Source organism: Rhea pennata, chromosome 5 (assembly GCF_028389875.1).
Source record: "Rhea pennata isolate bPtePen1 chromosome 5, bPtePen1.pri, whole genome shotgun sequence".
NCBI classification, from domain to species: Eukaryota; Metazoa; Chordata; class Aves; order Rheiformes; family Rheidae; genus Rhea; species Rhea pennata.
Genome location: NC_084667.1, coordinates 65728583 through 65750698, shown reverse-complemented (window position 1 = coordinate 65750698; position 22116 = coordinate 65728583). Strand labels below are relative to the sequence as shown.

General features: G+C 41.7%; 1 protein-coding gene across 10 annotated transcripts in view; it reads left to right on the top strand.

Moving 5' to 3' along the window:
* The window catches only part of KTN1 (kinectin 1), a 76403-nt gene that overhangs the window by 42586 nt on the left and 11701 nt on the right, over positions 1-22116 (top strand). For 4 of the 10 annotated variants that reach the window (XM_062577552.1, XM_062577557.1, XM_062577555.1 and 1 more), the window contains 23 exons: positions 369-406; positions 519-609; positions 3337-3405; positions 4472-4506; positions 4650-4740; positions 5691-5759; positions 6932-6969; positions 7608-7698; positions 7861-7929; positions 9585-9622; positions 10304-10394; positions 10523-10600; positions 11513-11550; positions 12604-12694; positions 12808-12876; positions 13298-13335; positions 14219-14309; positions 16425-16511; positions 18360-18449; positions 19529-19609; positions 20052-20141; positions 20244-20336; positions 21604-21675. In XM_062577552.1, the coding sequence (XP_062433536.1) occupies positions 369-406; positions 519-609; positions 3337-3405; positions 4472-4506; positions 4650-4740; positions 5691-5759; positions 6932-6969; positions 7608-7698; positions 7861-7929; positions 9585-9622; positions 10304-10394; positions 10523-10600; positions 11513-11550; positions 12604-12694; positions 12808-12876; positions 13298-13335; positions 14219-14309; positions 16425-16511; positions 18360-18449; positions 19529-19609; positions 20052-20141; positions 20244-20336; positions 21604-21675 (1638 nt within the window). The remainder of the gene's footprint in view (positions 1-368; positions 407-518; positions 610-3336; positions 3406-4471; positions 4507-4649; positions 4741-5690; positions 5760-6931; positions 6970-7607; positions 7699-7860; positions 7930-9584; positions 9623-10303; positions 10395-10522; positions 10601-11512; positions 11551-12603; positions 12695-12807; positions 12877-13297; positions 13336-14218; positions 14310-16424; positions 16512-18359; positions 18450-19528; positions 19610-20051; positions 20142-20243; positions 20337-21603; positions 21676-22116) is intronic. The other 6 variants (XM_062577559.1, XM_062577553.1, XM_062577558.1 and 3 more) reach the window with 3 other exon arrangements.

Below are 22116 nucleotides of genomic sequence, written 5' to 3'. Positions count from 1 at the left end.
ATACAGGGTCATAGCCATCCCTCAAAAATCCCCTCTGACATAGATATATTTTTATAATAAAACAAAGTGCAGTTACTCTGTTGCAGCTATATGGCCTGCATGTTACAGAAGTGGAAATACTGTATTTAAAGAAATTCCTGGTCATCAAACACATCTCTACAAGCCCCCTCCATGCTGATTAGTTTCTTGGCTGGTATACACTGGTGTTTTACAAGTGTGTAAAGACAAGCTTACTCCTTTCACTCTTGCTAGTGAGTCATGTGCTGAGAGACCGAATGACTTGTTCTAGCTTTTTAATATTGTGGAATGAAAGGTTGATTGAATCACGTGATTTGTCCTAAGTCTATGTTAATCCTCTTTATATCTAGGCTGCTGCTGCACATGAGCTAGAAAGGATGCAGAAAAGGTAAATAGCTTTGACATTTCATAAACAACTTCTACTGATATTCTTCAGAATTGATGCTTTTTGTGAGACTTGAAGGAGAATGTGTGTATTTAACTGTTCTGCTCTGTCTCAGCATTCACATGAAAGATGACAAAATAAGAACTCTTGAAGAGCAGCTTCGAGAAGAACTTGCTCAGATTTCAAACACAAAAGAAGAATTTAAGGTGAGATATGCAATGGCTATCCTCGTGCTTATTTACAGTAAGTTTTCTAGACTTTTGTGGTTGGCGAGCAGTTCATAGAATTGAACAGTGATTTGTGAAATAGAACTGGCTTCCAGATGTTAGGTTGTATCTCAGTATTCTGTTCACAGGGCAAGAACAATGTGAGATGTGACAGGAGTAGGAACAGACTGCAGCTGAATGTGATAACACAAGTCAAATGTAGTGTCTACAGCTGTGAAGACTGCAGTCTCTGAAACCTGGAAGAAGAGGTTGTTCAGTAAAAGCTATTGTAGTTTTTCTGCATTCCTCTTTGTAATGTAACTTCCAAGGCCTTGATAAGAGCTGCTGTTGCTTGGCTTATGCTGTCAGGTCTCAGTCTTTTATTTTGTCAAGATAGGTGTAGAAATGCTTGCTTTTCTCCTGCCATCATCCAAATTGTTGCTTCTAAAGCAGCAGCTAAATTGCTGAAGCTTTTAGTTCTGACACTTGGATTCTGCATGGCAGAGCTGGTACTTGTTTCTAAATAGCACGCTCAGAGTGACATAACCCTTCCTTTGGCTCTTCCCCCCAAACCTTTAGCACTTAGAAGTGGAGACCTACTTCCAAAGAGAGGTGTTACCTCTATCTTAACTCTTTTAAAGCCCATGTTAGGCAGTGCTGCTTTTGTGATGTTTCTGATGAAAGGTTACTCAGTCTGAACCCCCTAGTGTCAAGCTGGTGGGTTTGCTAGTGAGGAACGAAGAAGGTTGATGGTAGGTACCTGCAAGGGCAGAGTCAACATGGCTTTTGTAGAGGAAATCATGCCTCATGAGTTTTGTGGAGCTCTTTGAAGGTGTTCAGAAGCAGATGAGAAACTTAAATCAAGTGCTGTAGTTGCATTTTCAGAAAGCTTTTATGAGGGTCCCTTGCAAGGGCCTTTAGTTTCCTCTAAGCTGTCATAGAAGGAGCACAGGACTTTAAATGGTCAGTTTTCCTAAAGAAGATGTCAGCTAAACCTTCAGTGAGGCATGTGCAGGGTAACGTCCATAAATGATCTGGAAAGGGGAGTGGGAAAAGGTGTGAGTTTTATTGGTGGTACACTTCAGTGCCTTGAATAAACTAACAACTTAATCGCAGGGTTTTCAAGGTGGAGTGTGTTAAACTGGCAGGCAAAGCATTGAAAAATGAATATGAGGAGGAACAATCTGAAATTTCTTAAGAGTGGTGGTCTGTGTAGTAGCTGTTACCTGGGGAAAAAGACCTCAGAGCTATTGTGGATGGTTAAATATTGAAATCAACTCGATGTTCAGTAATGACTAAAAATCAGCTGGAGGCAATCCTACGAGTTCAGTTCCCTATTCACTTCCTATGAACACAGATCATCATTGTAGTGATGCTGTGGAAATTCATCGTGTACTCACAGCTTGAATGCTGCAAGCACTTCTAGTCTCTTCCTCCTCCTGTCTTTGATCCCAAACATAAGTCAGTCCAGCTCTGTGCTGAGTGCTTCCACCTGAGCAAGTGTTTCTTTCTTTCCATACATATGAAAGAGGGGGAAAAACAGATTGAGAACAGATTGATTCCTTAATCCTCTCCCTTGCTACTCCTTCCTGCTTGTATTGTTGGGCTCTGGGGTGGCAGCATAGATCGTATGTTCTGCTTCTTACTTTCATAAACCATCTAGCAGTTCTTCAAAAAGATTTTGTAAAATAGAAAGCAATGCTAGAGAGGATTTAAAGTACATACGAGGAACCTAATTTACCAGAAAGGCAACAAGAGGAATTTTCCCAATTTCTCCCCTCTCCAAAATGAGGAGGTGATCAAATATGTCTAAAGGGATCTAAAAGTTTTGAAACTAACAGTTGCCAATCCAACCTCTGTTTAGTCTGCTTTCTTGAGAGAGGTAAATTCATCCATTGCAAGCAGCTGTTCCAGAGTCTGCAGGAATGTCCCTGATGTGAGTGCTGACCTGAAGAAGACATGCCATTAATATTAGTTGTTTTGTGTACTGGAGGCTGCTTTTCCCCCTGGCACCCTAGCACCTTCTGCAATCACAGCTGGTGCTGTGAGGTGGTGGTAGTTGAACGGTATCAGCGGGCTTAACAGCAAAAGCAGTGCTGTGTTCACTGGAAACTCCCTTTCCCAGGAGCACCACCGGCGTGCCTAACGAGGCAGCCTGCCTGTTGACGTGCTGCTTCATCCGTTGTGCTCCAAGTCAGTGGAGGCAAGAGCTGTGACGTGGCCTTTTGTCACCTTGAGCTGCCTCTGTGGCCCTAGGTGGGCTGCACAGTGCAGGAGGCTGTAAAAACCTCTCTGCTGAAGTGCTGGTTTCTTGCTGTGTGTCATAGATGTTAAGGCAGCTGAAAAGTATTAGCGAAGGGATGCCAGATCCTTTCCTTCACCAGACGAGTGTTTTGTAAAAGGCAGCTCTCAAATCTTGAAATGATGCTGATGGTGCTTTAGGAGGAGAATGTGGTTTCACTTGCATCTTCTGCCTGGTACTGTCTGATCCTCTGCCAGGGCATGAAGATGATAACAGTTGAATTTTTTGTGGGAACATAAGGACAAGGGTATTAATACTGAAAAGAAAAAAAAAAAAAAAAAAAAAAGAAAGGACTCTCTGTAGTCTTGCAGTGTCTGTTCACAGTAACAATTTCTCTGCCATTTAATTACCTAGTTGCTGTTATGGAGAATGCTGTAATTGGGGTGTGCAGTTCTGAATTGATACTACGTTTAATTTCCTTCCAGGTTCTCAAGGATCAAAACAGAACTTTGCAAGCTGAAGTTCAGAAGCTGCAGTCTGTCTTGTCTGAGCAGGTACAGCCAGTGTTTGCTGAGATCTTATACAATATCTTACGGTGATGTGGGTGGGGGGTTTTCTTCCCCCTGCTGCTCCCCTACCCTCCCTCCCTTAAGTATTTTTTCTTAAGCCAGCCATAGGATGAGCTGCTTGAAAAACTGATGTGCAGAGCTCATGCATTTTAGGACATTTTCTCTTCCATTGAAGATGGAGGGTCTGAGCAGTTGTGGCTGCTTTCTGGACTTGGTCAGGACTGTTCAAACTAAATGTGAAATCCCCCACAAAGACAAATGCTGGGTTATTAAGCCAGGAACTTCCTTCTGGGATCTCTTCTAGTTTTTGAACGCTTCCATGTTTTTCCTTGTGGCACACTTGCTGCAACGAGTCTGACTGGTACTCACCCAGGATGTTACAGGTCCACAGCTGTGCTGTGCTGTTCTGCCCCATCTCCCTTGCAAGTGTTGCCTGGGACAACTTTGAACACCCTTAAATTCACACTACTTTGGAATGAGAAAACTTTGTGGAGCACTGGAGAGGAAAGGGGGGGAAGCAGCTTGCCAGACATAGAAAATTGTTTCGTTTTCAGTCTTGTGCTGGTACCTGCCAGTGAGCAGCTCCCTTTCTGGAGTGGCTCCCTTTCTTCTGATGGATAACCAGATCTGCAGTCTTATTCCCCTGGGCCTGGCATATCTGACATCCTGTCTGAAACAGTAAATGCTCAAAGGAGGCAGACTTTTCAGTTCTTGAGCTGGCTGCTAGGGATTAGATGCTGCACAGTGCTCGGCATTCTTGCTACTGCCGAGGATCGTGGAGATTGTGTCCCACAGCAACTCCAGCAGTCCATCTTAATCTTAAAGGCATTTGGGCTGGATCTGTAGCTCTCCTGAGGGATTTGCGTTTTATAAGATCCGTATTAGAGACATGCTATGAGAATATTTTTTTTTTCCCTATTCTGTTTTCCCTTCTGGAGTAGTGTAGTTAAGTAACTAAACTTCTGGGGAAGATGATGTTATCTGTTCCTTCCTGTTAAAATCTCAAACCAGTATTGATTCAGTTAATGATCAATTTATGTATTTTTAATAGGCAAACAAAGATGTGTTAGAGCAAATGGAAAGAAGGTAAGAAATTTTTCTTCTGAATCAGAGGCTAAAATAGAGACCTGACTTGGGCAGCAATTTTACTGTTGATAGCTGAAATGCCTTCAAAGGTTAATTCTGTTTTTATTTATTTTTTTTTGTTATACTTGCCTTTGATTCCTCAGCGTGAGAGAGAAGGATGATAAAATCAAAATGGTTGAAGAGCTACTTGAGGCAGGACTCATACAGGTGGCTAATAAAGAGGAGGAGCTGAAGGTAAAACCTCTGTCATATTTTTTTATGGGGAAAAAGAGATTAAGTGCTCTTGTGCAAAGTGTATCTTTGGGGCTCGTAGTGCAATCTGAAGTCATTCTCTTTGAATAGGAAAATTCATGTCCTGGACATGAGGTTAAAAACATTTCAGTAACACAGACAGAGTGTAAGCATTAATGGTGAACAGTTGGTGCTTCTCTCTGCTTAATCTAGAGAAGATATTACTAGGATTTTTACCTGGTTTCTCTTGAAATAAAGCTAATGCATCTCCAGAACCATATGTATGGTCTAATTTGGAATAAACCTCTTTAGAAAAGGTGGTTGTGTATGGGGCAGTGTGGGGCTTTTGCATCTTCCTGCTTGGTTGGTGTTCTGAACTGTGAACTGAAATATAAATGGATGACACTTCTGGACTGATGAAGATGTTTTTCTCTTGTGTTATTTGAAGCCAGCAACGAGAAATCTGAAAAACTAGTGACAAAAATCCATCTGCTTTTTAAGTTTTTTAAGTTTTTAAGTTTAACTTTTAACTTTTTAAGTTTTGCTAGAAAACTGTGTCCCATCTAACTGGATGTAGCCAAGGCGAAGTGCTCTTTACCTAATGTCCCTATGTGCAAGGTGGGGAGAAGTTGTACGCTAGGAAAATGCCAGGAAATGCAGCAGCGTGGATGCTAGGGAGCTGCAGATGTGAGCAGATCAGCCTGATGCTTCTCAGTATTTCAGCACCTATAGATTCAAGTCCACTTTGAGGTGTCTGCAGGGATTGTCAGAGCTCTTCCGTTAGAGTAACTGTTCTGTTGAATAATTTGGCTTCAGCTGCTGCTGAAGGTGTTTATTTCCAGGCTTTTGAATAGTTTTTCACTTGTTCTAAGGGAAATGATTTTCCCATCAAGCTTAACACTTCTTCCCCCACGCCCATAAATGAGTCTTTCATTACCTGTCTGTTTTCAAAGGCACTGCGAACAGAAAATTCATCCTTGAGAAAAGAACTTCAAAGTCTGCAAATTCAGCAATCAGAGCAGGTAGTACTTTTCATCTAAAACTTTTATTACACCTAAACTACATCTAAAAGAATTTTGCTGCCATTGCAAAAGTCAAGGGAAAAAGGTGAAGATGTCTCTGAAGCCTGTTGGCAAGGCATGCTGTTTTTCTTTTGGTGTTGGTCTAGAAGCTGCTACTTCAGTCAAATACTTCCTTAGCGTAACTGTCAAATGCTGTGGATCTAAAGGTCTCAGTTCAGCTGAGAGTCTGGGTTGATTTTCAGTCTGCTACATGAAATGGCTGTGACTTGCCTTCTTGCAGAAGTAACAAGCATGGCTGGTACTCAGCTGATGCAACGTCAGCTTTCTATGCATCCTTGAGCTTTCTGAAGTTAATTCATATCCATGCAGGTGGGATTTGCCCACCTTTTATGTATGTCTGTTTGCAATGACACTATCACAGTATTATTGTTTGACGTGCATTCTGTGTCTGTTTAAAAAGTGCCTTTTGTGATGCCCAGCTCTGCTTGGACAGCTCAGGAGAGCACTTAGTTGCTAGAAAATCTTCTATGGGAGAGAAGAACCTGTATAGATATATGTTGTTAGAATGATTGTGGAGAAGTGTGCAACGCCCATCACAATGTCTTTATAGCCCATTCAAAAAGGGGGGAGAGGGGAAGAAACAGCTGCACTGGCCATAGTTGGTTCATAGTTCAAGAACTTCAGTTCACTTTTTCTCAGAGATTAAGTAACAGCCCCTAAGGTTGTGATGACTTGACTGTATATTTACTCTTGGATAAATGCGGTCTGTGACCTGCAGAATGGATTCATTTTCAGAAGCTTGAACTCTGATCTGGCACTTGTTTGTAGTGGTCTGCTTATAACTTACAGGATTGCTTGTATGTTAAAACTTTCAAGCCTGGGGTGTGATTAAATCTAGTTGATTGAATGCTGGCCTTGAACCTCAGCCTCTTCTGGTAAAAAAATGGTATGGATTTTTGTTTGTTTTCCTGTAATTTGCTGCAGGCTCATTGCTATTGGTTTGCCAGGAAACATTAGCTAGTTTTGTATAAACTGCCAGATAGGAAAAATCTTGGGGCTGTTACACAGACTTTACCCACTGCCAAAGAACCTGAGCTCTCTATTACTTAACACTTTTAAGTTGTTTGTGTTGCTATCTTCTGTTTTTGTAAGTTAAAATTTCTTTTGTACAGGTTTCTTTCCAATCACTGGTGGAAGAACTCCAGAAAGTGTAAGCTACTGCACCAATTTAATTTCTAGTTGTTACTTCTGCTTGTCTTTATTCCATGCCTATGGGCTTTTTGCTTCCCGGAAATGACTTACGATTTGTTTTTTTAACTAGATGAAGTGTGTGTGTGTGGCAGGAAGTCAGCTCTTTGGAAATGTATCAAATCAGATCAATACCTTTTGAAAATCCAATGTTTTTTCTGCTAAGCTATTAACTTTATAATCCCAAGTTTTGACTAGACGAGGAATCAGACTGAACTATCAAATAAATGTTTTTCTTCAGTAGGCACTGCAACAGTAGTGAGCTTGTTTACTGTATTTCTGTATGTGTAGATCTCAAATTAATAATCCATATTTTGCTGGAATGTCCAGTGAAGGCTGCAGTTAGGTGCATATCATTCCAGGGATCACAGATGCTATTTTTTTGGTCTTAAAATATAAATTCAGTTATCTGCATAGCGTATTTCTCTTGCTTTTTGCATCTGGTTTTGGAATCAGTGAGTGATAGTACCTACAGTAATTGGAGTCTCACTGTGTTTCCCAGAGGAACCTGCTGGTGATAGTAGAACCAAAGCTAGCATATTAACTCTTACATAGCACAGTTATTCAGCCAACTAATGAAGTTCCTCTGCTCTTATTAAGAATCCATGAGAAGGATGGCAAAATAAAATCAGTGGAAGAACTCCTGCAAGCTGAAATCCTTAAAGTTGCAAGCAAGGAGAAAAGCGTTCAGGTACTCATCGGAGCAATACCTTGTTTCCTTTCTGTGTCTACGCCATTGACTACCATTTATTTGTTACTGCACTGCATTCTATAATAACAAATTTGTAGCATCCATTTTTGTGGTGTTTTTGTGTTTCCATTGTCCAATCCTGTCTGTTTTGTCATTGAAAAGGCTTTGACACAGGAAATAGAGGCTCTGAAAGAAGAAGTAGGAAATTCCCAGCTTGAGATGGAAAAACAGGTAAAATTACTTAGTGCCAGAAGTGTGAAACAGCCTTGCCTTAGATGTGCTGCTCATTCATTTCTGTTCTAGTATGTTTTCTTTCACTGGTGAATGTCCTTGGATAGGGGAACTTTTTAATGATACAGCTACACTGTACTTGGATATAAAACTGTAAATATGTAGCACAATTATTCCGGTCCTTCAGAGACTCCCTTTCACTGGATTCCCAAGTTTGGGACTCTTAGTTTGAAAGATTTGGCAAGAATTGCTATCGCTTAAAGCTCTGTAGCGTTGGCCCTGGCTGGGCAGCTTGTGTAGTGCCCTGTAGTAGGCATGGAAAGCTTGGGACATCCAGTGGGGCTGGCACCTTCGAGCTCTCACGTGCTCAAGGTGCTTCTCCTTTTGCTGTTTCTCTGCTAGAACAGCACTACTGGCTCAAATTGCATTTGCTTTCTGGGTAAACTTAAGACCATTCGCTTTCCCACGTCCAAAAAAAAGCCTGTCTTGGCAGAGTGAGGTTTTACCCTAGCTGTCAGGAATGCAGAAGTGGAGGAGCGTTGGGTTTTGCAGCGTGCCTGCTGTCTAACATCTGAAATGGTGCGAACCCACGTTTCCTCAGGGAGTCTGCTGTGCAGGCAGCTTAATCCCCTGTGCTGCCGGGAAGCTTGCTTGCTTGTTTGTGTGTTGGTGGTTCTTTTTTTTTTTTTTTTTTTTTTTTTTTTTTTTTTTTTTTTTTTTTTTTTTTTTTTTTTTGTCTGCATTTTTTTCTATCTTTCTAGTTACATTCTAACATGCCACTGACTTTCTTTTCTCCTTAGTGTTAAAGCTTTTGTCCCTTTTTGGCAAAGCTTAAGAGGATATGTTTCTGTCCTGGGTTTTTCCTCTAAAGCAGATTCCCAGGAACTGGAGGAACTAATATTTTATTTTCCTTCCCTGGAACTTGCACAGTGCTCGCAGCAAAATGTAGTTTGGAGTTGCAGTCTCTAGAAAACTGCATTTGGGAGACACTTGCTCCAGAGGTGGTGTGCATGCATTCTTTGGTCTTCTGCAAGCGAACTAGAGGTTATGGGGAATGTCTGAAGTTCCTCCCATGCTGTGGAGCAAGAGTAAACTATCTAAGCTGTTTTGAACAGCCAGTATCTACACTGTTGAAATCTGTTATAATAGCAGCTATTTAGTCTGTGGCTTCTGTCAGGCTTTTATAGAGAATTCAAAGGAAATGTAGCCCTTTAGGTATTTTTCTCATTTGTGTTCCTCATTAACAAGGAGCACTGCCATTGCAGAGAGAGCATCTAAAGTTTTTCCTTGTGCAAGGGCTGGAGATGATTTCTCTGATTTGAGCTCCGTTTGGCTAGTGAGGTGGATATCATCAGTCTCTGCTTTTCTCTTCACCGCTTGTATTGGAGTGGTGCTCTGGTGGGTCTGCTCGTTTGCCTGTTTGTGTTTTTTTCCTTCCTGAGGGGAAGAAATTTTTTAAATGGGGAGAGGGTAAACAGTGGAGATGTGTTTCTTCATAATTTATATTCCCTCAAAAAATGTGTGTATGCTCACACTGCTGTAGCGAGTAGTGGCTATTGTAATAATCTCCAATTGCCTTTTTCTCTATTTTTTCCATAAAGCAGTTCTTAGCATTGATATGGGTATTGAACTGAAGTACTGCTTGTTTTCTTTAGGTGTCAATCGCTTCACAAGTCAAAGAGCTTCAAACACTGTAAGTATAGTTGTTAAAATGTCTGATTTACCCTGTGGACCCCTCACTGCCCTACTCCCAGTCTATATTAGGTTAAAGTGTTCCTACCTGATCTCTCTAGTTTGCATGAAGTTAGCCAAGTTGTTAACAGTTTTCCTAGTGGACATACTCCTTATTTCAAACACCATCACCCCGTTGGTCCTGTCTTTTGAGACAGCAAACAAGGTTAAGTGCTATGTGGCTGCAAGGGCCCCAATCAACCTATAAAGGATTAAATTCACCTTGGGATGGAAACATGTAGGCAAGGCGCTGTGGGAAGATCACTTTGTAATGTAGCTGGGTAGGTAAGTGAGAATGAGTCACCATGGTTGTCAGTCCCTCACTGTCCCCGCATGAGAAAGGGAGAAGAAATATTTTTAGCTGAGGAGAGCACACGCGTATGGAATTGTTGCAGTACATGTCGGAGCAGAATTTGGCTGTGTTCATTTAATGAGCAGTATCATTGATTGATTAAGGGCTCCTGCTAACCCAGATTGAAGTGGGAGTGTTCACACATTGATTTTTAGCAGGTGAATTGTGGTTGTGCCTTTGATCACACAGGCTGCTTTTGCTTGTTACATGCGCCAAAGCGTAGGGTTTGTTGTTTTCAAATGGGTAAGAGTGAGGCTTATTCTGGGTGTCTATGTCTATATAATGGTACAGGTTGAAGGGGAAGGAAAAGCAAGTAAAAACCATGGAGGCCTTATTGGAAGAGAAGGAGAAAGAGATTGTCAAGAAAGGAGAATGGCTGCAGGTAAACTTCCTTGCTATTCTAAAGGGAAACATAAGTTCTGTTGCAGTATTTCTGAATGCAGAAAGGACTTAGACTTCTAAACTCTCTCTCTCTCTCTCTCTCCTTTTTTTTTTTTTTTTAATCCAAAGGGTCAGCAAGATACAATTGCACAATTAACCAGTAAAGTTCAGGAGTTAGAACAACAGAACCTGCAACAGCTCCAACAGGTATGGCCTGCAAAGCAGATGTGTCGGAAACAGGGCTGCTTAGTTGAACTGGAAGGTGGTGTTTGCTTATCCCCAAAGGTATCCTCTCAAAGGATTTGCATTGGTTTCAACCTGCAGAGCAGTTTTTAAATCCTACTTGACTAGACTGATAGTCTACAGTCCATAGAGCCCATTAGTTCAACTGTCTTTATCCAAAACATGTTATGCAGAGAAGCTCTGAGAGCTTTTCTTTAACCTGGATGATGCTGTCGTTGATGAGTGGCTTCAGTGGCTTGAAAACTTTGAAGCTCAGAGACTGAATCATGATTGTGTCCTGCGTACCTTCATGCCAGGCTGCAGCAGTGCCCCTGTAGGACTATGGACCCTGAGGGACCTCCTGCTGGTCTTGAATAAAACCACTTCCCTGTGCATGGTCAGGCTGTTGCTATGATTCCTTCCTGCCTTGACTTATTGAAGTGGCAACTGCATGGAATATTCTGGCTCTGGATTTTCTGTGCTGGTCTTGAAAACAAGCAGCTGGACATCCTTGCAGTTGGTTGTTACTTTATAGAGGAATTTTTCCTATCAGGTGGTATCTTTAGCTCACGTTGGAATTTTCTTAATGAAAGAGGGGAGAAGCAGAGTTGCATTCTTACTTTGAGTGGATGTCTAGAGAGGTATTTGTCCCAGGGGAAAGGTGGGAGGGAGAGAAACTGGCTAGCATGAGGTTTAGGACACACAGTGTAAGTCACATATCAAAAACCATCCTGTGTTCAGATATTTTTAGAACAGTGTGGAATTTTGTGATGCAAAACTTCTGATATTTCCTTGGAAAATCATATTTCAACCTTTGTGGGGTCTCTGATCGTGCAAAGAGTTGTTAATTTGACAGCTTTACTGTGCCATCAAGTGTGACTGGGAATTCTTTGTCAGGTACCTTCTGCATCCCAAGTCCAGGACCTGGAGAGCCTGTGAGTATGCTTAGCTGCGGTTTCTCAAGTGTCTGCTGATAACACGCATTCAGTGCTGATGTTTTATTTAAATTTCAATTGGAATGTATGACTTGATTTCAAGAATTTTATGGGCTTTGCTAAAGTAAACTGTTAGCGCTGATGGACGTGTACCAGCCAGTGTGTCTGCTGCTGTGTGTAATCGCAGTCTGGCGCTTGCCTGCCTAGTAGTGTTCATACGCTCTGCGAGAGGAAACAATCGCTCAGGGCTTCACTAACTAGTGAAATTGCTGCTACTTGTGTTTGGTGATACTTCCTCCTTCTGTTCAGCATGTTTTAGAGTGTGGGTTTGCGTGCCCAGGCATATACAGCATGCTGGAGTCAGTAAAGCAATGAACAGATATAACTTGCTATTTTTAGTCTGTGAGATGCAATAGCCGGTTCTCCAGCTCCTGTTTTAAGAAGTGTTGCCATGCTTTCCTCTGATTTTTGACTCTGCTCTATTTGGTCATTTGGCTGCCCTAAATCAGAAAAAGGTGTATTTGATTGTGCCAAAAAGGGCTCCGTTTTCAATATAGCTATTGTAACGTGCTGCCTGCCCAACAGGGCTCCTGTTTAGCCAGTATGTGATACCTCGAGTTAGACTCACCTTTGGGAGGTTGTGTCCCTGGCACATACTTCAGGCCAAGGTGGTTTGGAGCATTTGCTCAGGAGACCGAATGCTCATTGCCCACTTCTGCTCTGGATGCTGCTGAGTTCATTCATGCCTAAAGGCTTTTGCTAACCGAGACATGAAATGAGTAGCTTGCTTCAGGCCGGTTCTTAGCAGGTAAGTGTTTGCAATACGTGTTCCTGCAGCTGATGTATATTTTTATTAGCTTTCTTGGTTTAGAGCCATAGTGTGGTGGCTTTTTTTCCAATGTATGTGCTCTCCATGTGGCTGATTATTGTATATAGCATGGAAACTTCAACTGCTTGCTGCTGCTGAAAACTCTGTGCCATCTAAAGCATCTGTTCCTCTTTTCGGCATCAATTCTTATTTTATTTTTTTTGTTTCCTAAACTAACTTTGCAGGTTGAAAGAGGAAAATGAACAAATGAAGAAGTTGAAAGTTGTATTGGAAGAAAAGGAGAGAGAAATTGCAGGCCAAGTAAAACAGATACAGGTAAAGTCTTGATAGAGTTGTGTTGCAGATAGGAACGTACATGTTATGTGTTTTTTTTCAATAAAAATATTTTAATAATACATATAAACATATTGCCCCTTTTCTTTAAATAGGACGTGGAAAAAGAAAATGAATTGTTTAAAGTTCAAATTCAAGAATTAAAACAGGAGAACTGCCAGCAGGTACAGCTTCCAGTTGTGCTGTGACTGAGTGAGGTTAAAGTGTTGGCAGTGGCTTTTATGGATGCATGGAAGACCAGTAGTTGTATTGCATGTGCAAATCCAGGAAGAACCTCAGGGTTGGATTGCATTAGGACAGCTTTCCTGACTGTCGGATGTCTGCTCTTGCTTCCCTTTAGTGTGTGGATTTGCAGCCTTGTATTATTTCTTATGCTTGTTGTGTTTCCCATCTGGCTTTCCCACTCCTATCTTTAGAGTCAGTGCATCACAGTCAGTATTTTCTGGCTGAAGGTTAGACAGGATTCCCTTGAAGCGATGAGTGTTGCACTTTATGCTGCAGCGATGACTGATTAACCAGGCAGATCATACCCTCTGCATCACTTTGTGCTGATGTGCTCCTAATGAATTTCTGATCTGTTTGTAGGCGTCTCTGGCTGCCCAAAGGGAGGAGCTGCTGCAAGTGTAAGTACTGCTAGAAGCTGAATGCGATAGACGAACCTCTCATTTTACTCATTACTTAGAAAATTTAAATGAATTAAAAAACAAAACAAACAAAACAACAACTGATACCTAATAAAACCTGAATATAGAGATTCTGCTCGTGCGAATAACCCTCAGTTGTGGTTTTCTGTGAACAGTGCTTGCTCTGTGTGTTGCAGTCATGGTGTAAGCAAGGCACGACAGATTTAGTTTTAGACATGTGCCGGCTAGGCTGTTTGTCTGAAGAGTGATATGTGAAGATTTCAAGCAAAACTGGCAGGCTTTTATTCTTAGAACCACAGCCTAGCAGAGGATTTTTGTTCGTAGTGCGTAATTGTCTTCCCGTGGAAAGCCTTGGGAGTAGAAGTAGGTACAGTGCAGAACTGAACTGTAGTAGAGAACTATGTGGAAGCTTATGCCATGCCAGCTTACACTGTGCTACACAAACTGCCACTGTCACGCATTTTGACCGACTGAATTATTTTTTTTAAGTTAAATGACTTACGATTTGTGGACTAGGTGCTCGAAAAGGAATGTTCTTATCCAGCGAACAGTGCTCATCTTGATTTTTATACTAGTTTGGACTGGCTGACTTAATGTGGTGCCTTTCCGTGGCCTTGATGAATGCGTGCAGATGCCTGTTGTAAGCCAACAGCAGGTTTGCAATAGGTTTCATTCTGGCAGCCCACAGCTCAGAGCGGCAGAGAGCAAGCAGTACTGTCAGGTCAGCAAGAGCAGTTTTTCAAGCAAGATATATTGCTAGAAGAGAAAGTATGCTAGCCTGTGTCAAGGGAGGGTGTCGCTGCTTCTCTTGCAATGTCCTAAATGTCTCCTGATTTGTTTGTGATTCTTTCTGGTAATTCAGTATTGCAGGGAAGGAGAAAGAAATCACCAGTCTCCAAAGTGAGCTTGCCTCTCAGAGAAATGCTTTTGAGCAACAGAGGAAAAAGAACAACGTAAGGAACCTTCTTCCCCTCCCGCCCCCCCCCCCAAAAAAAGTGCAGCAGTACTAGATGCCTAGGGCATTTTTCTAAGAAAACACTTATCTGACAACTGCCTGCCACATTGTGTGCCCTGAATACCCTGCTTTCTACCTTGGGAGTAAATAAGCATCCCTTCCCTACTGCTCTGAATTTTACCGGCTTTTTCACTGGTTGCTGAACTGGTGGAGGGAGGAGACTTGCTGGGGGACACATCTCGTGGTCAGTTCTCATGACTTAAATTCAGCCTTGTTAGCCCTGTTCAGAAATGTGCCCTTTCCCTAGGGAAGAGGGGAGGATTTGGGGAGGGAGGGAGGATGAAAGGGGCTTGTTCTCCAAGCTGTGTTCGGTGTGTACGGACGTGGGAGGAGGCGTTACCTTCAGGGCTCTCAGACCTGGCTCTTCCCATTCAGAAAATCAGGATTAGGCACTTTCAGGAAAAGGACAAGGACAGGAAGTGTTGCTTTTGTGGCAGCCGCTGACAGTGTGATACAGGTTGTTTGTGAGTGGAAGCAAAATATGCATCTTACAGCACAGAGCTGTGAGATTAGCTCCCCAGAATACATTACCTGTGCTGGGCGAGAGAGTGGCATCCTTAAAACATTTAAAAGATGATTGTTAAAATACAGATCTCTTACCTCATTTTTCTCTTCTTGATAGCTTGCAAAACCCAGCAAATACTACATAATAAGCCATATTGATCTAAAAAAAATGGCCCAGTGTGTGAGAAACACAGAAGGAAAATATTAAGAGTGCATTGCTCTTGGCTTTTGAGCATGTAGTGTAACTTAAGAGCTGAAGTAAAATAGAGGGAAAGTGGCTAGGTAGTCTCAAGATTGATGAGCTGGGAAGGCAGAACATATGTGTGCTTCCCATGGGCTCGTTTCCTGGGGAACTGCAAGGTTTAAGTGCCCTTCATCGTGCAGGCAGAAATCTGGTTACTGCTAAAGGCAGAACATGCCTGTAAATCCCAGCTTTCCATATGGTGATTTTATCCCCCCCCTCCTTTTCTTTTTTTTTCTATTCAGTGAAATAGCTCATAGGTTAGGCAGGTAAAAATAATACAAAGGAATAATGAAGCAAAGCTGGTGTAGGTATATACTTGAATTTGGATGCTTTGTGGGATGAATAAAAAGATGCAGCCTTTTAAAAGTAGCCCTTTGCTGAAGCTGACTGCTCTGAGGATTGAGGGGGGGAATAGTCCTAAGTGCTGTTATTTCCTCCCCACAAGACCAACTATCCTTCCTAGGTTACGGCTGTGAGGCATTTCCTTTCCTCTTTTTTTTTTTTTTTTTATTTTTAAAAGTGTTTTCAGGGTTAAGGCTCTCAGGCTAATAACTGTGAGCTTGCCTGATGACATCTTGTGGTGTACACGTTTGATGACCTTGCCAAGAAAGATACAGGAGCACAGCATGGTACTACGTCGTTCCCGAGCACGTCTGGGGTGCGCTGGTCGCTGGTGAAATCCCGAAGCCTTCGGGGCAGGCGTTGCTGAGGGAGCCGGCGTTTTATTCTGGCGCAGCGAATTGGGGGTAGACGCTGCAAACCAAGGCCCTGAACTTTGTATTTCCACAGCCAGCCCTGGCTTAGCAGGTCTGCGCTGAGGCACGAGGATCTCCCCGGTTAGATCCAGTTGCAGGGTCAGGGGCATAAATGTGCACACTTCCATGTGTATTTGGGTCCATTCTAGGTTCTGCAATGCAACATGCCTAACACTCTGTTGTGTAATCTGTGGTTTGGTGTCTGTGTTCCTCACTACTTTTGAACACTTCCCTCTTTCTTCTTACAAGTGCAGTCAAAGTATGGGGTTGCTAGCACTGTAATGATACGCTCTGCAGTTGAGTAACACTTGGATCGATTTTGGACACGGGGGACGGTTGGGCAGAAATTGGCACTTTCCCTTTTTCGTTCAAACTCTGGAGCATCACACGTTTTTGCTAGTGTATGTCATCTTACCCAGCAAAATCATCTTGCAGTAACCAGCATTTAAATGCAAATGATGGAATGTAATGCAAAATATATCTCTGAAGTAAAAGCGGAAACAGTTTGAATATTGGCTGAACTGAAATCATTCTTTCTAAAAATGATTAGGACCTTCGGGAGAAAAACTGGAAAGCAATGGAAGCATTGGCATCAACTGAAAAATTGCTGCAGGACAAAGTGAACAAGACTGCCAAGGTTGTAATGTTAACCGCTAGAAATGATGCATTAAGCTAGAAACAGATCTGCAGCTGTTTTTTTTTTTAATCAAATGGAGGCATTTAACTTTTACTGCAATTTAAATATAGTCTGTTCTGAGTGATCATTCATATACTCTCACCTCTGCTTCTTCCTGTCGTCTTCAGGTTTCTTTTATTTTTCCTTAATTTGTGGGCCTGCTGATTTGATTTCTGTTTGCATAATTGTTAGAGCTGTTGTGAATCACTTTTCTTTGTGAGGAGCTCTAGGAGAAGAGCTGTGCTGGTGAGCAACCTGCTTTCACCTGCTGGGCTTTCTCTGTTCTTGAGTAAATATAGCGGACCCAGGAAGAACTGGGACTAGATCGTTATTTAAAAACCTGGGAGCTTCTCAGTAAAGCTGTCACCGTAGCTGTGAATTCCCTCCTTGGAAGTATCTGGAGCTTGACAGGACCAAACTCGGCGGTTAAAATGATACGGGGAGCGAATTGTTCCGCAAAGCGCTTGTATTTGTTATGAGCCTGATCTGGTGTTAATTGTCATCATGCAGAATTCACAAAGCATCTAAATAACTTCAAAACACAAGTCAGGTAGCCAGAAGCAGACGATTGCTGCTTTGGGATTATGTGTCGATGCTTCTCAGATGTCTCTGCTCTTGGCCCAGCCTGGTGTTTGGAGAATTTGGGCAGCTGCTTTTGCTTTGTCTTAAATGCTTGTCTGCTTTCTCTTGCAGTCTAAAGGTTTTGATTAAACGGCCACTTCCTGGCGGTTTCCAGATTGCCAAAAACTAACACATGCAGCGCGGTTTCACAGCTTATGTCTCCTATCTGTTTCTGTCTCTGAATTTCAACCTAGTGATGCCACTGCCCTCTCTGACAGTAGAGGAACTCAGAGCAGCAAGGCTCAGTAACACTGGCATTAAATAAAAAGAAAATCAAATACTAGTGAGGAGTGTATTGTGGAAGGCTGCCTTACACGTGGAGGTCCCAGCTTTCTGTGTTTAAACCTAACTGGGAGCCTAAGTGTAAGGAGTGCTGTATAGCTAAATAAACCTATTTGCCCCAAGCACAGCAAACAAGCATCCTGTGGCTGGTTGTCTTTTAATGCTAAATAAATCTCAAAGTAATTAGAGATCTGTAGTGTCTCTTGGCTCTGTGGATTTTTTTTTTTTTTTTTTTTTTTTAGTTTGCAGAGCGATGACAAAGAAAACCCAGAGATTGTCACACAGCTCTAATAATTATTACCCATTCCATCCAAGCTTGGGGAAGGAGGATGTAAGGGTCTCCTTGCTAAATACTTGAAAGTAATATTTAGAAGATGCAGTATTGCTTTCTTGGCCTGGTTCAAATGTGCATTGACACAAATTTTCCTTTTGACTTTAATGCTGGTTTTGATGTAGTGATGTTAATTTATGATATTTTCCCACCATAAAGTTATTTAGAATAAGTATAGGTTCTTTAAATGTTAACCAAGCAAACTTCTTGTTTTTTGAGTTATTGCTCAGCTTATTATTTGAGTGGAAGGGTTGGTGTGATCTATGGATATGATTACTCAGCACCGGTTAGTTCATACTGTAAATAATTGAAGGGTAGTGTAAATTCTGTTGGAACAGGCTAGCTTGGAGGAGAGCTTCATGGATAATAGCTTAAAAGCATGAACAAATTTGAAGGCCAAATTCTGAAGCAATTTAATGTCAACTTTTGAAGGAAGTTACTGGCAATTTTAGAGACTGTAAGCCTTTCTCGCTCAAAAATGATTCTTCTAGGTTAAACTTTAGGCCTAGAAGAGGGTATTGCCAGGTCCAGGGAGTGTGTTTCCCAACTTCATGAAAGCCATTCTCTTGGTTTAGGAGAGACAGCAGCATTTGGAAGCTGCCGAGATGGAGACGCGAGAAATTCTCCAGAAGCTCTTCCCTGAAGTGTCTCTTCCTTCTAACATGGTAAGAGAAGCGACTGTCTGTCCTGCCAGGCTGACGGGGAGCTCTGTTTCTGTTGTGCTGGGCAGTCCCAAGCACTAAACCATGGTCCCTTTTGCCCCAAGGCGTTTATGGTGGGAAATGACTGTCTTCTGCTGGTGCTGTGTGTACTGCTGGCAGCAAAGAGCTTCATTCTGAGTACAGACAATTATATAAAGAGAAGTAGTAGAACAAACGGGGGGAAAAATAAACCCACTGTGTTACTGTTATCTTGTTTTTTACCTTACCATCATCCATGTCATCTGCCTGTGTTATCTTGTCTCTAAGGCAGTAAATTTTCAAGAGCAGATAGTCTACTGCATGTTTATTCACTGTCTAGGCGCGGTGGGAATCCAGCTTCCCAGACTGCTGTGCCAATAACGACCGAGTGCCCTTTCTAGGGGGGCTGCGCTACCTCTAAGGCAGTTAGTATTGCTCAAAACTGTTTATTTTGTTCCCAAAGTCTCTTTGAAAATCACTGACTTCCAGTTTTGTATTCTCAGTGGCTTTCAGTGCTTTGTTAAGGAAAACTGCGTTTGCCTCATTTAGATTGACTTGTAATGTGTACCATAAAGACCTTTTAAATACTAATAGTTAAATGTTCTCAGTGTTCTGAAGTTAGTGTCATGATGAACTAGGAGGTCTCTGGAAAAATGACTTTTGTTAATCTGCCTTCTTAGGAAAGTCCCCAGAATCCTGTTGAAAGAGTCCTCTTTAACTATTTGTGGATTTTGGAAAACATTTTTTTAAGTCTTCAAATATTTGTTGTAGAGCCCTGACACTTTCAGGTGGACCTTTGTGACCCAATCGTATTTCAGCAGCTCTAAGCCCCCATGAGCTGTCTCTCTCCTGTAATTTGTATTCCTGGATTGCTGCCCGTGGACTGTCAGCTTGGCTCAGCTGTGTGCCGTCCTAGATGAAAAGCTCCTGTTGGGCTGTACATGAACTCATGGGAATTCGAGTGCTGGAACACTCTTCCATAATCCTGTGGTTGGAAGACAGATGTCCTCAAGATAAATTTATTAAGGTTGCTTGTAGCTCTAACAGAGTGTATTTCCCAACAGAGTCATAGCGAATGGATATGTGGATTTGAAAAGATGGCTAAAGAATATCTGCAAGGGGCCTCAGGATCTGAGGAGATCAAGGTAAGCAGAAGCAGCGGACAGCTTCCTTGTGCATGGCATATTTCACGCTATAGATCTTGCAAATTGTGCTCTGGATTGTGAGGCTCAAATGAGTGAACAGGTGGCAAGAGAACTGTTTTATAAATATTTACATCTTGTAAGGAATGTATTTGAAACTCCTGAAAGGACCTTGTGGAGTTGTGAAAACGTCAATGAAATAAAGATCTTTGGTTCCTTTCCAAATAAATATGTTTTCAAGCAACTCAGTAAGTTACTGCAGTAACTTGCGTGACGGCTGTGACTGGGTAGTGAAAAGTTGCACTTGATATTGGTGTGTTTGCGCAGGGTGGAGAGACTGATCTGCTGACGTAAATAACAGCTTGCTTGTGACAATATGCTGAAGAGCAGAGCTCAAGCCTGCAGCTGAGACTTAATTTTGCTGGTCTCCTTTCTCCTTTGGCAGGCTATGGAGCAGAAGTTGAAGGAGGCTGAGGGAATGAACATGCTGTTGCAACTGGACTGTGAGAAATACAAGTCGGTTCTGGCAGAGACGGTAAGCGGCACGTGTGGTCACTTGTACCTTGTGAAGTTGCAAGCTGTCTTTTTTTTTTTTTTTTTCTCCTCTCTAAGTGTTTAAACTGCATCCTCTCCTTAGGAAGGGATTTTACAAAGGCTACAGAGGAGCGTGGAAGAGGAAGAGAGTAAATGGAAAATAAAAGTTGAAGAATCACAAAAGGAACTTAAGCAGGTATTTCTGAAGATCTAGCTTTTGGAATGGCTGGGCAATTTCCACTTCAAGTCAAAGGTGTTTGACTGCCGCAGAGGCTAGCAGATGAAAAAGGTGAAGTCAGCAAAGGGTATTATACCCCTTTTTGTTACAGTAAGACTTCTACTGCCACGTTTAGTTTCTATTTATTTATTTTTGAGAGACATCTTTATGTTAAAAACCCTAAGAAGTGGGGGAATTGTTGGTATTTTTGGATTTGTGAGTAATTCTGGTTGCTGTCTTCAGAGCAGTAAGAACAAACAGCATGGCTGCGAGGTCTATGACTGGTTTATTAAGTCCTTAGCATGCTCCTTTGCAGATGATGCAGGAAACGGCCAAATAATGCATAGTAACAGTAATGCCAGGTGGGATAGAAGCCCAAGATTTGGGGAAAATACTCATTGTCCATTAATGTGCCCAGAAATATGAATGTTTCTGGTTCTGGCAGCTCAAGCTGTATTTGTCAGTCACCTCTTCTGAAAAGTCATTTTGTGAAAAGATAGACTTCGCACTAAGGTTTAAATATCCTACAACCATAAGCAGTTTTTTGAAGATGTTAAAATGGAGCTTAAAATCCATTATGGTCAACTAATTACACTTGAAATTGCCCAGAGATTTTCTTTTTGGGAAGGCTGTGTTGTTAGCAAAAGTGGCAGGAGAAAAGCCTTTTATGTTTCTTTCCCAGTATAAAGTAGGTCAAGAAATTTCTTTCAAAAAAAATCATTTGTTAAAGTTGCATTTAACATTGCAACTTTGAGTGCCAGACTAGGAGCCTGAAACAAACATGTAGATGAATTAAAAACCTTTTGTTTTGAGGTGCTTGTAACAGGCTGTCAGCTCTTACTGTAGGTATGCTACCATCTGCTATGCCTAGGCCATCTCCAATGTGGCTAAATATGCTGGGTCTAGGTATAGTTCATGAATGCAAACGTTCTTCACTGTGAAGTGACTCTAAAGGATCCTACCTTACTGCGAGTCACAGACAAGTGGCTTAGTCCTTGTACCTCAAATACTTGTCATCTGGCTCCAAATATCTGTTAGAGGACTTCTTATGTTGGGGGAAAGACAGAACAGGTATGAGTATGTTATGATGGATACTCAATATACTGAATTATTCGAGTGTCTTATTTGCAATCACCATGATTTCATCATCCATAATGTTTTTGAACCATAGAAATAAATGCATATGGAGAGTTTGCCTTAGAACAATCTTACTAAGTGATGTATTTATCTTTCTTGAAATCTGCAGTTACGCTCTTCGGTTGTTCCTTTGGAGCATGAGGTGGAGAGGTTAAAGGAAGAAATCAAAGAAGTTGAAACTGTACGTGCAGATGTTTCTTCCCTTTGAAACTTTAAAACATGATTTAAGCTTGTGTTCTAAATTTAAACATGGTGGGACCTCTCTCTTGCATGTAGTGCAGCTTGTGTTGTAGTTTAATTGGGAATTTCTGGTTGGTGTTTTTCAAGAAGCAGATGGATAAAGTTGAGCCCTAGGAAGTGTCCTTTCTTTCTGTTTTTATTTTTTAACACTTCACTACTTGTCCGCTGGAGGCTGAGGCTCTGGGAAGTGAGGCCATTTGTTTGGGAGCCAAGCAGTTTACTTTGTATCTGCTTTTTGATGGTCTTGGGCCTGATTCTTTTCAAGTTACTTTTGAAGTGGAACAATTTAAATATGTGCATCGTGCAATCACCAGGTTTGAAATGCTCTCTAAATGTCATGGAGTGTTTGATAGAAACTTGCAGCTAATAATAAATTAAGAAA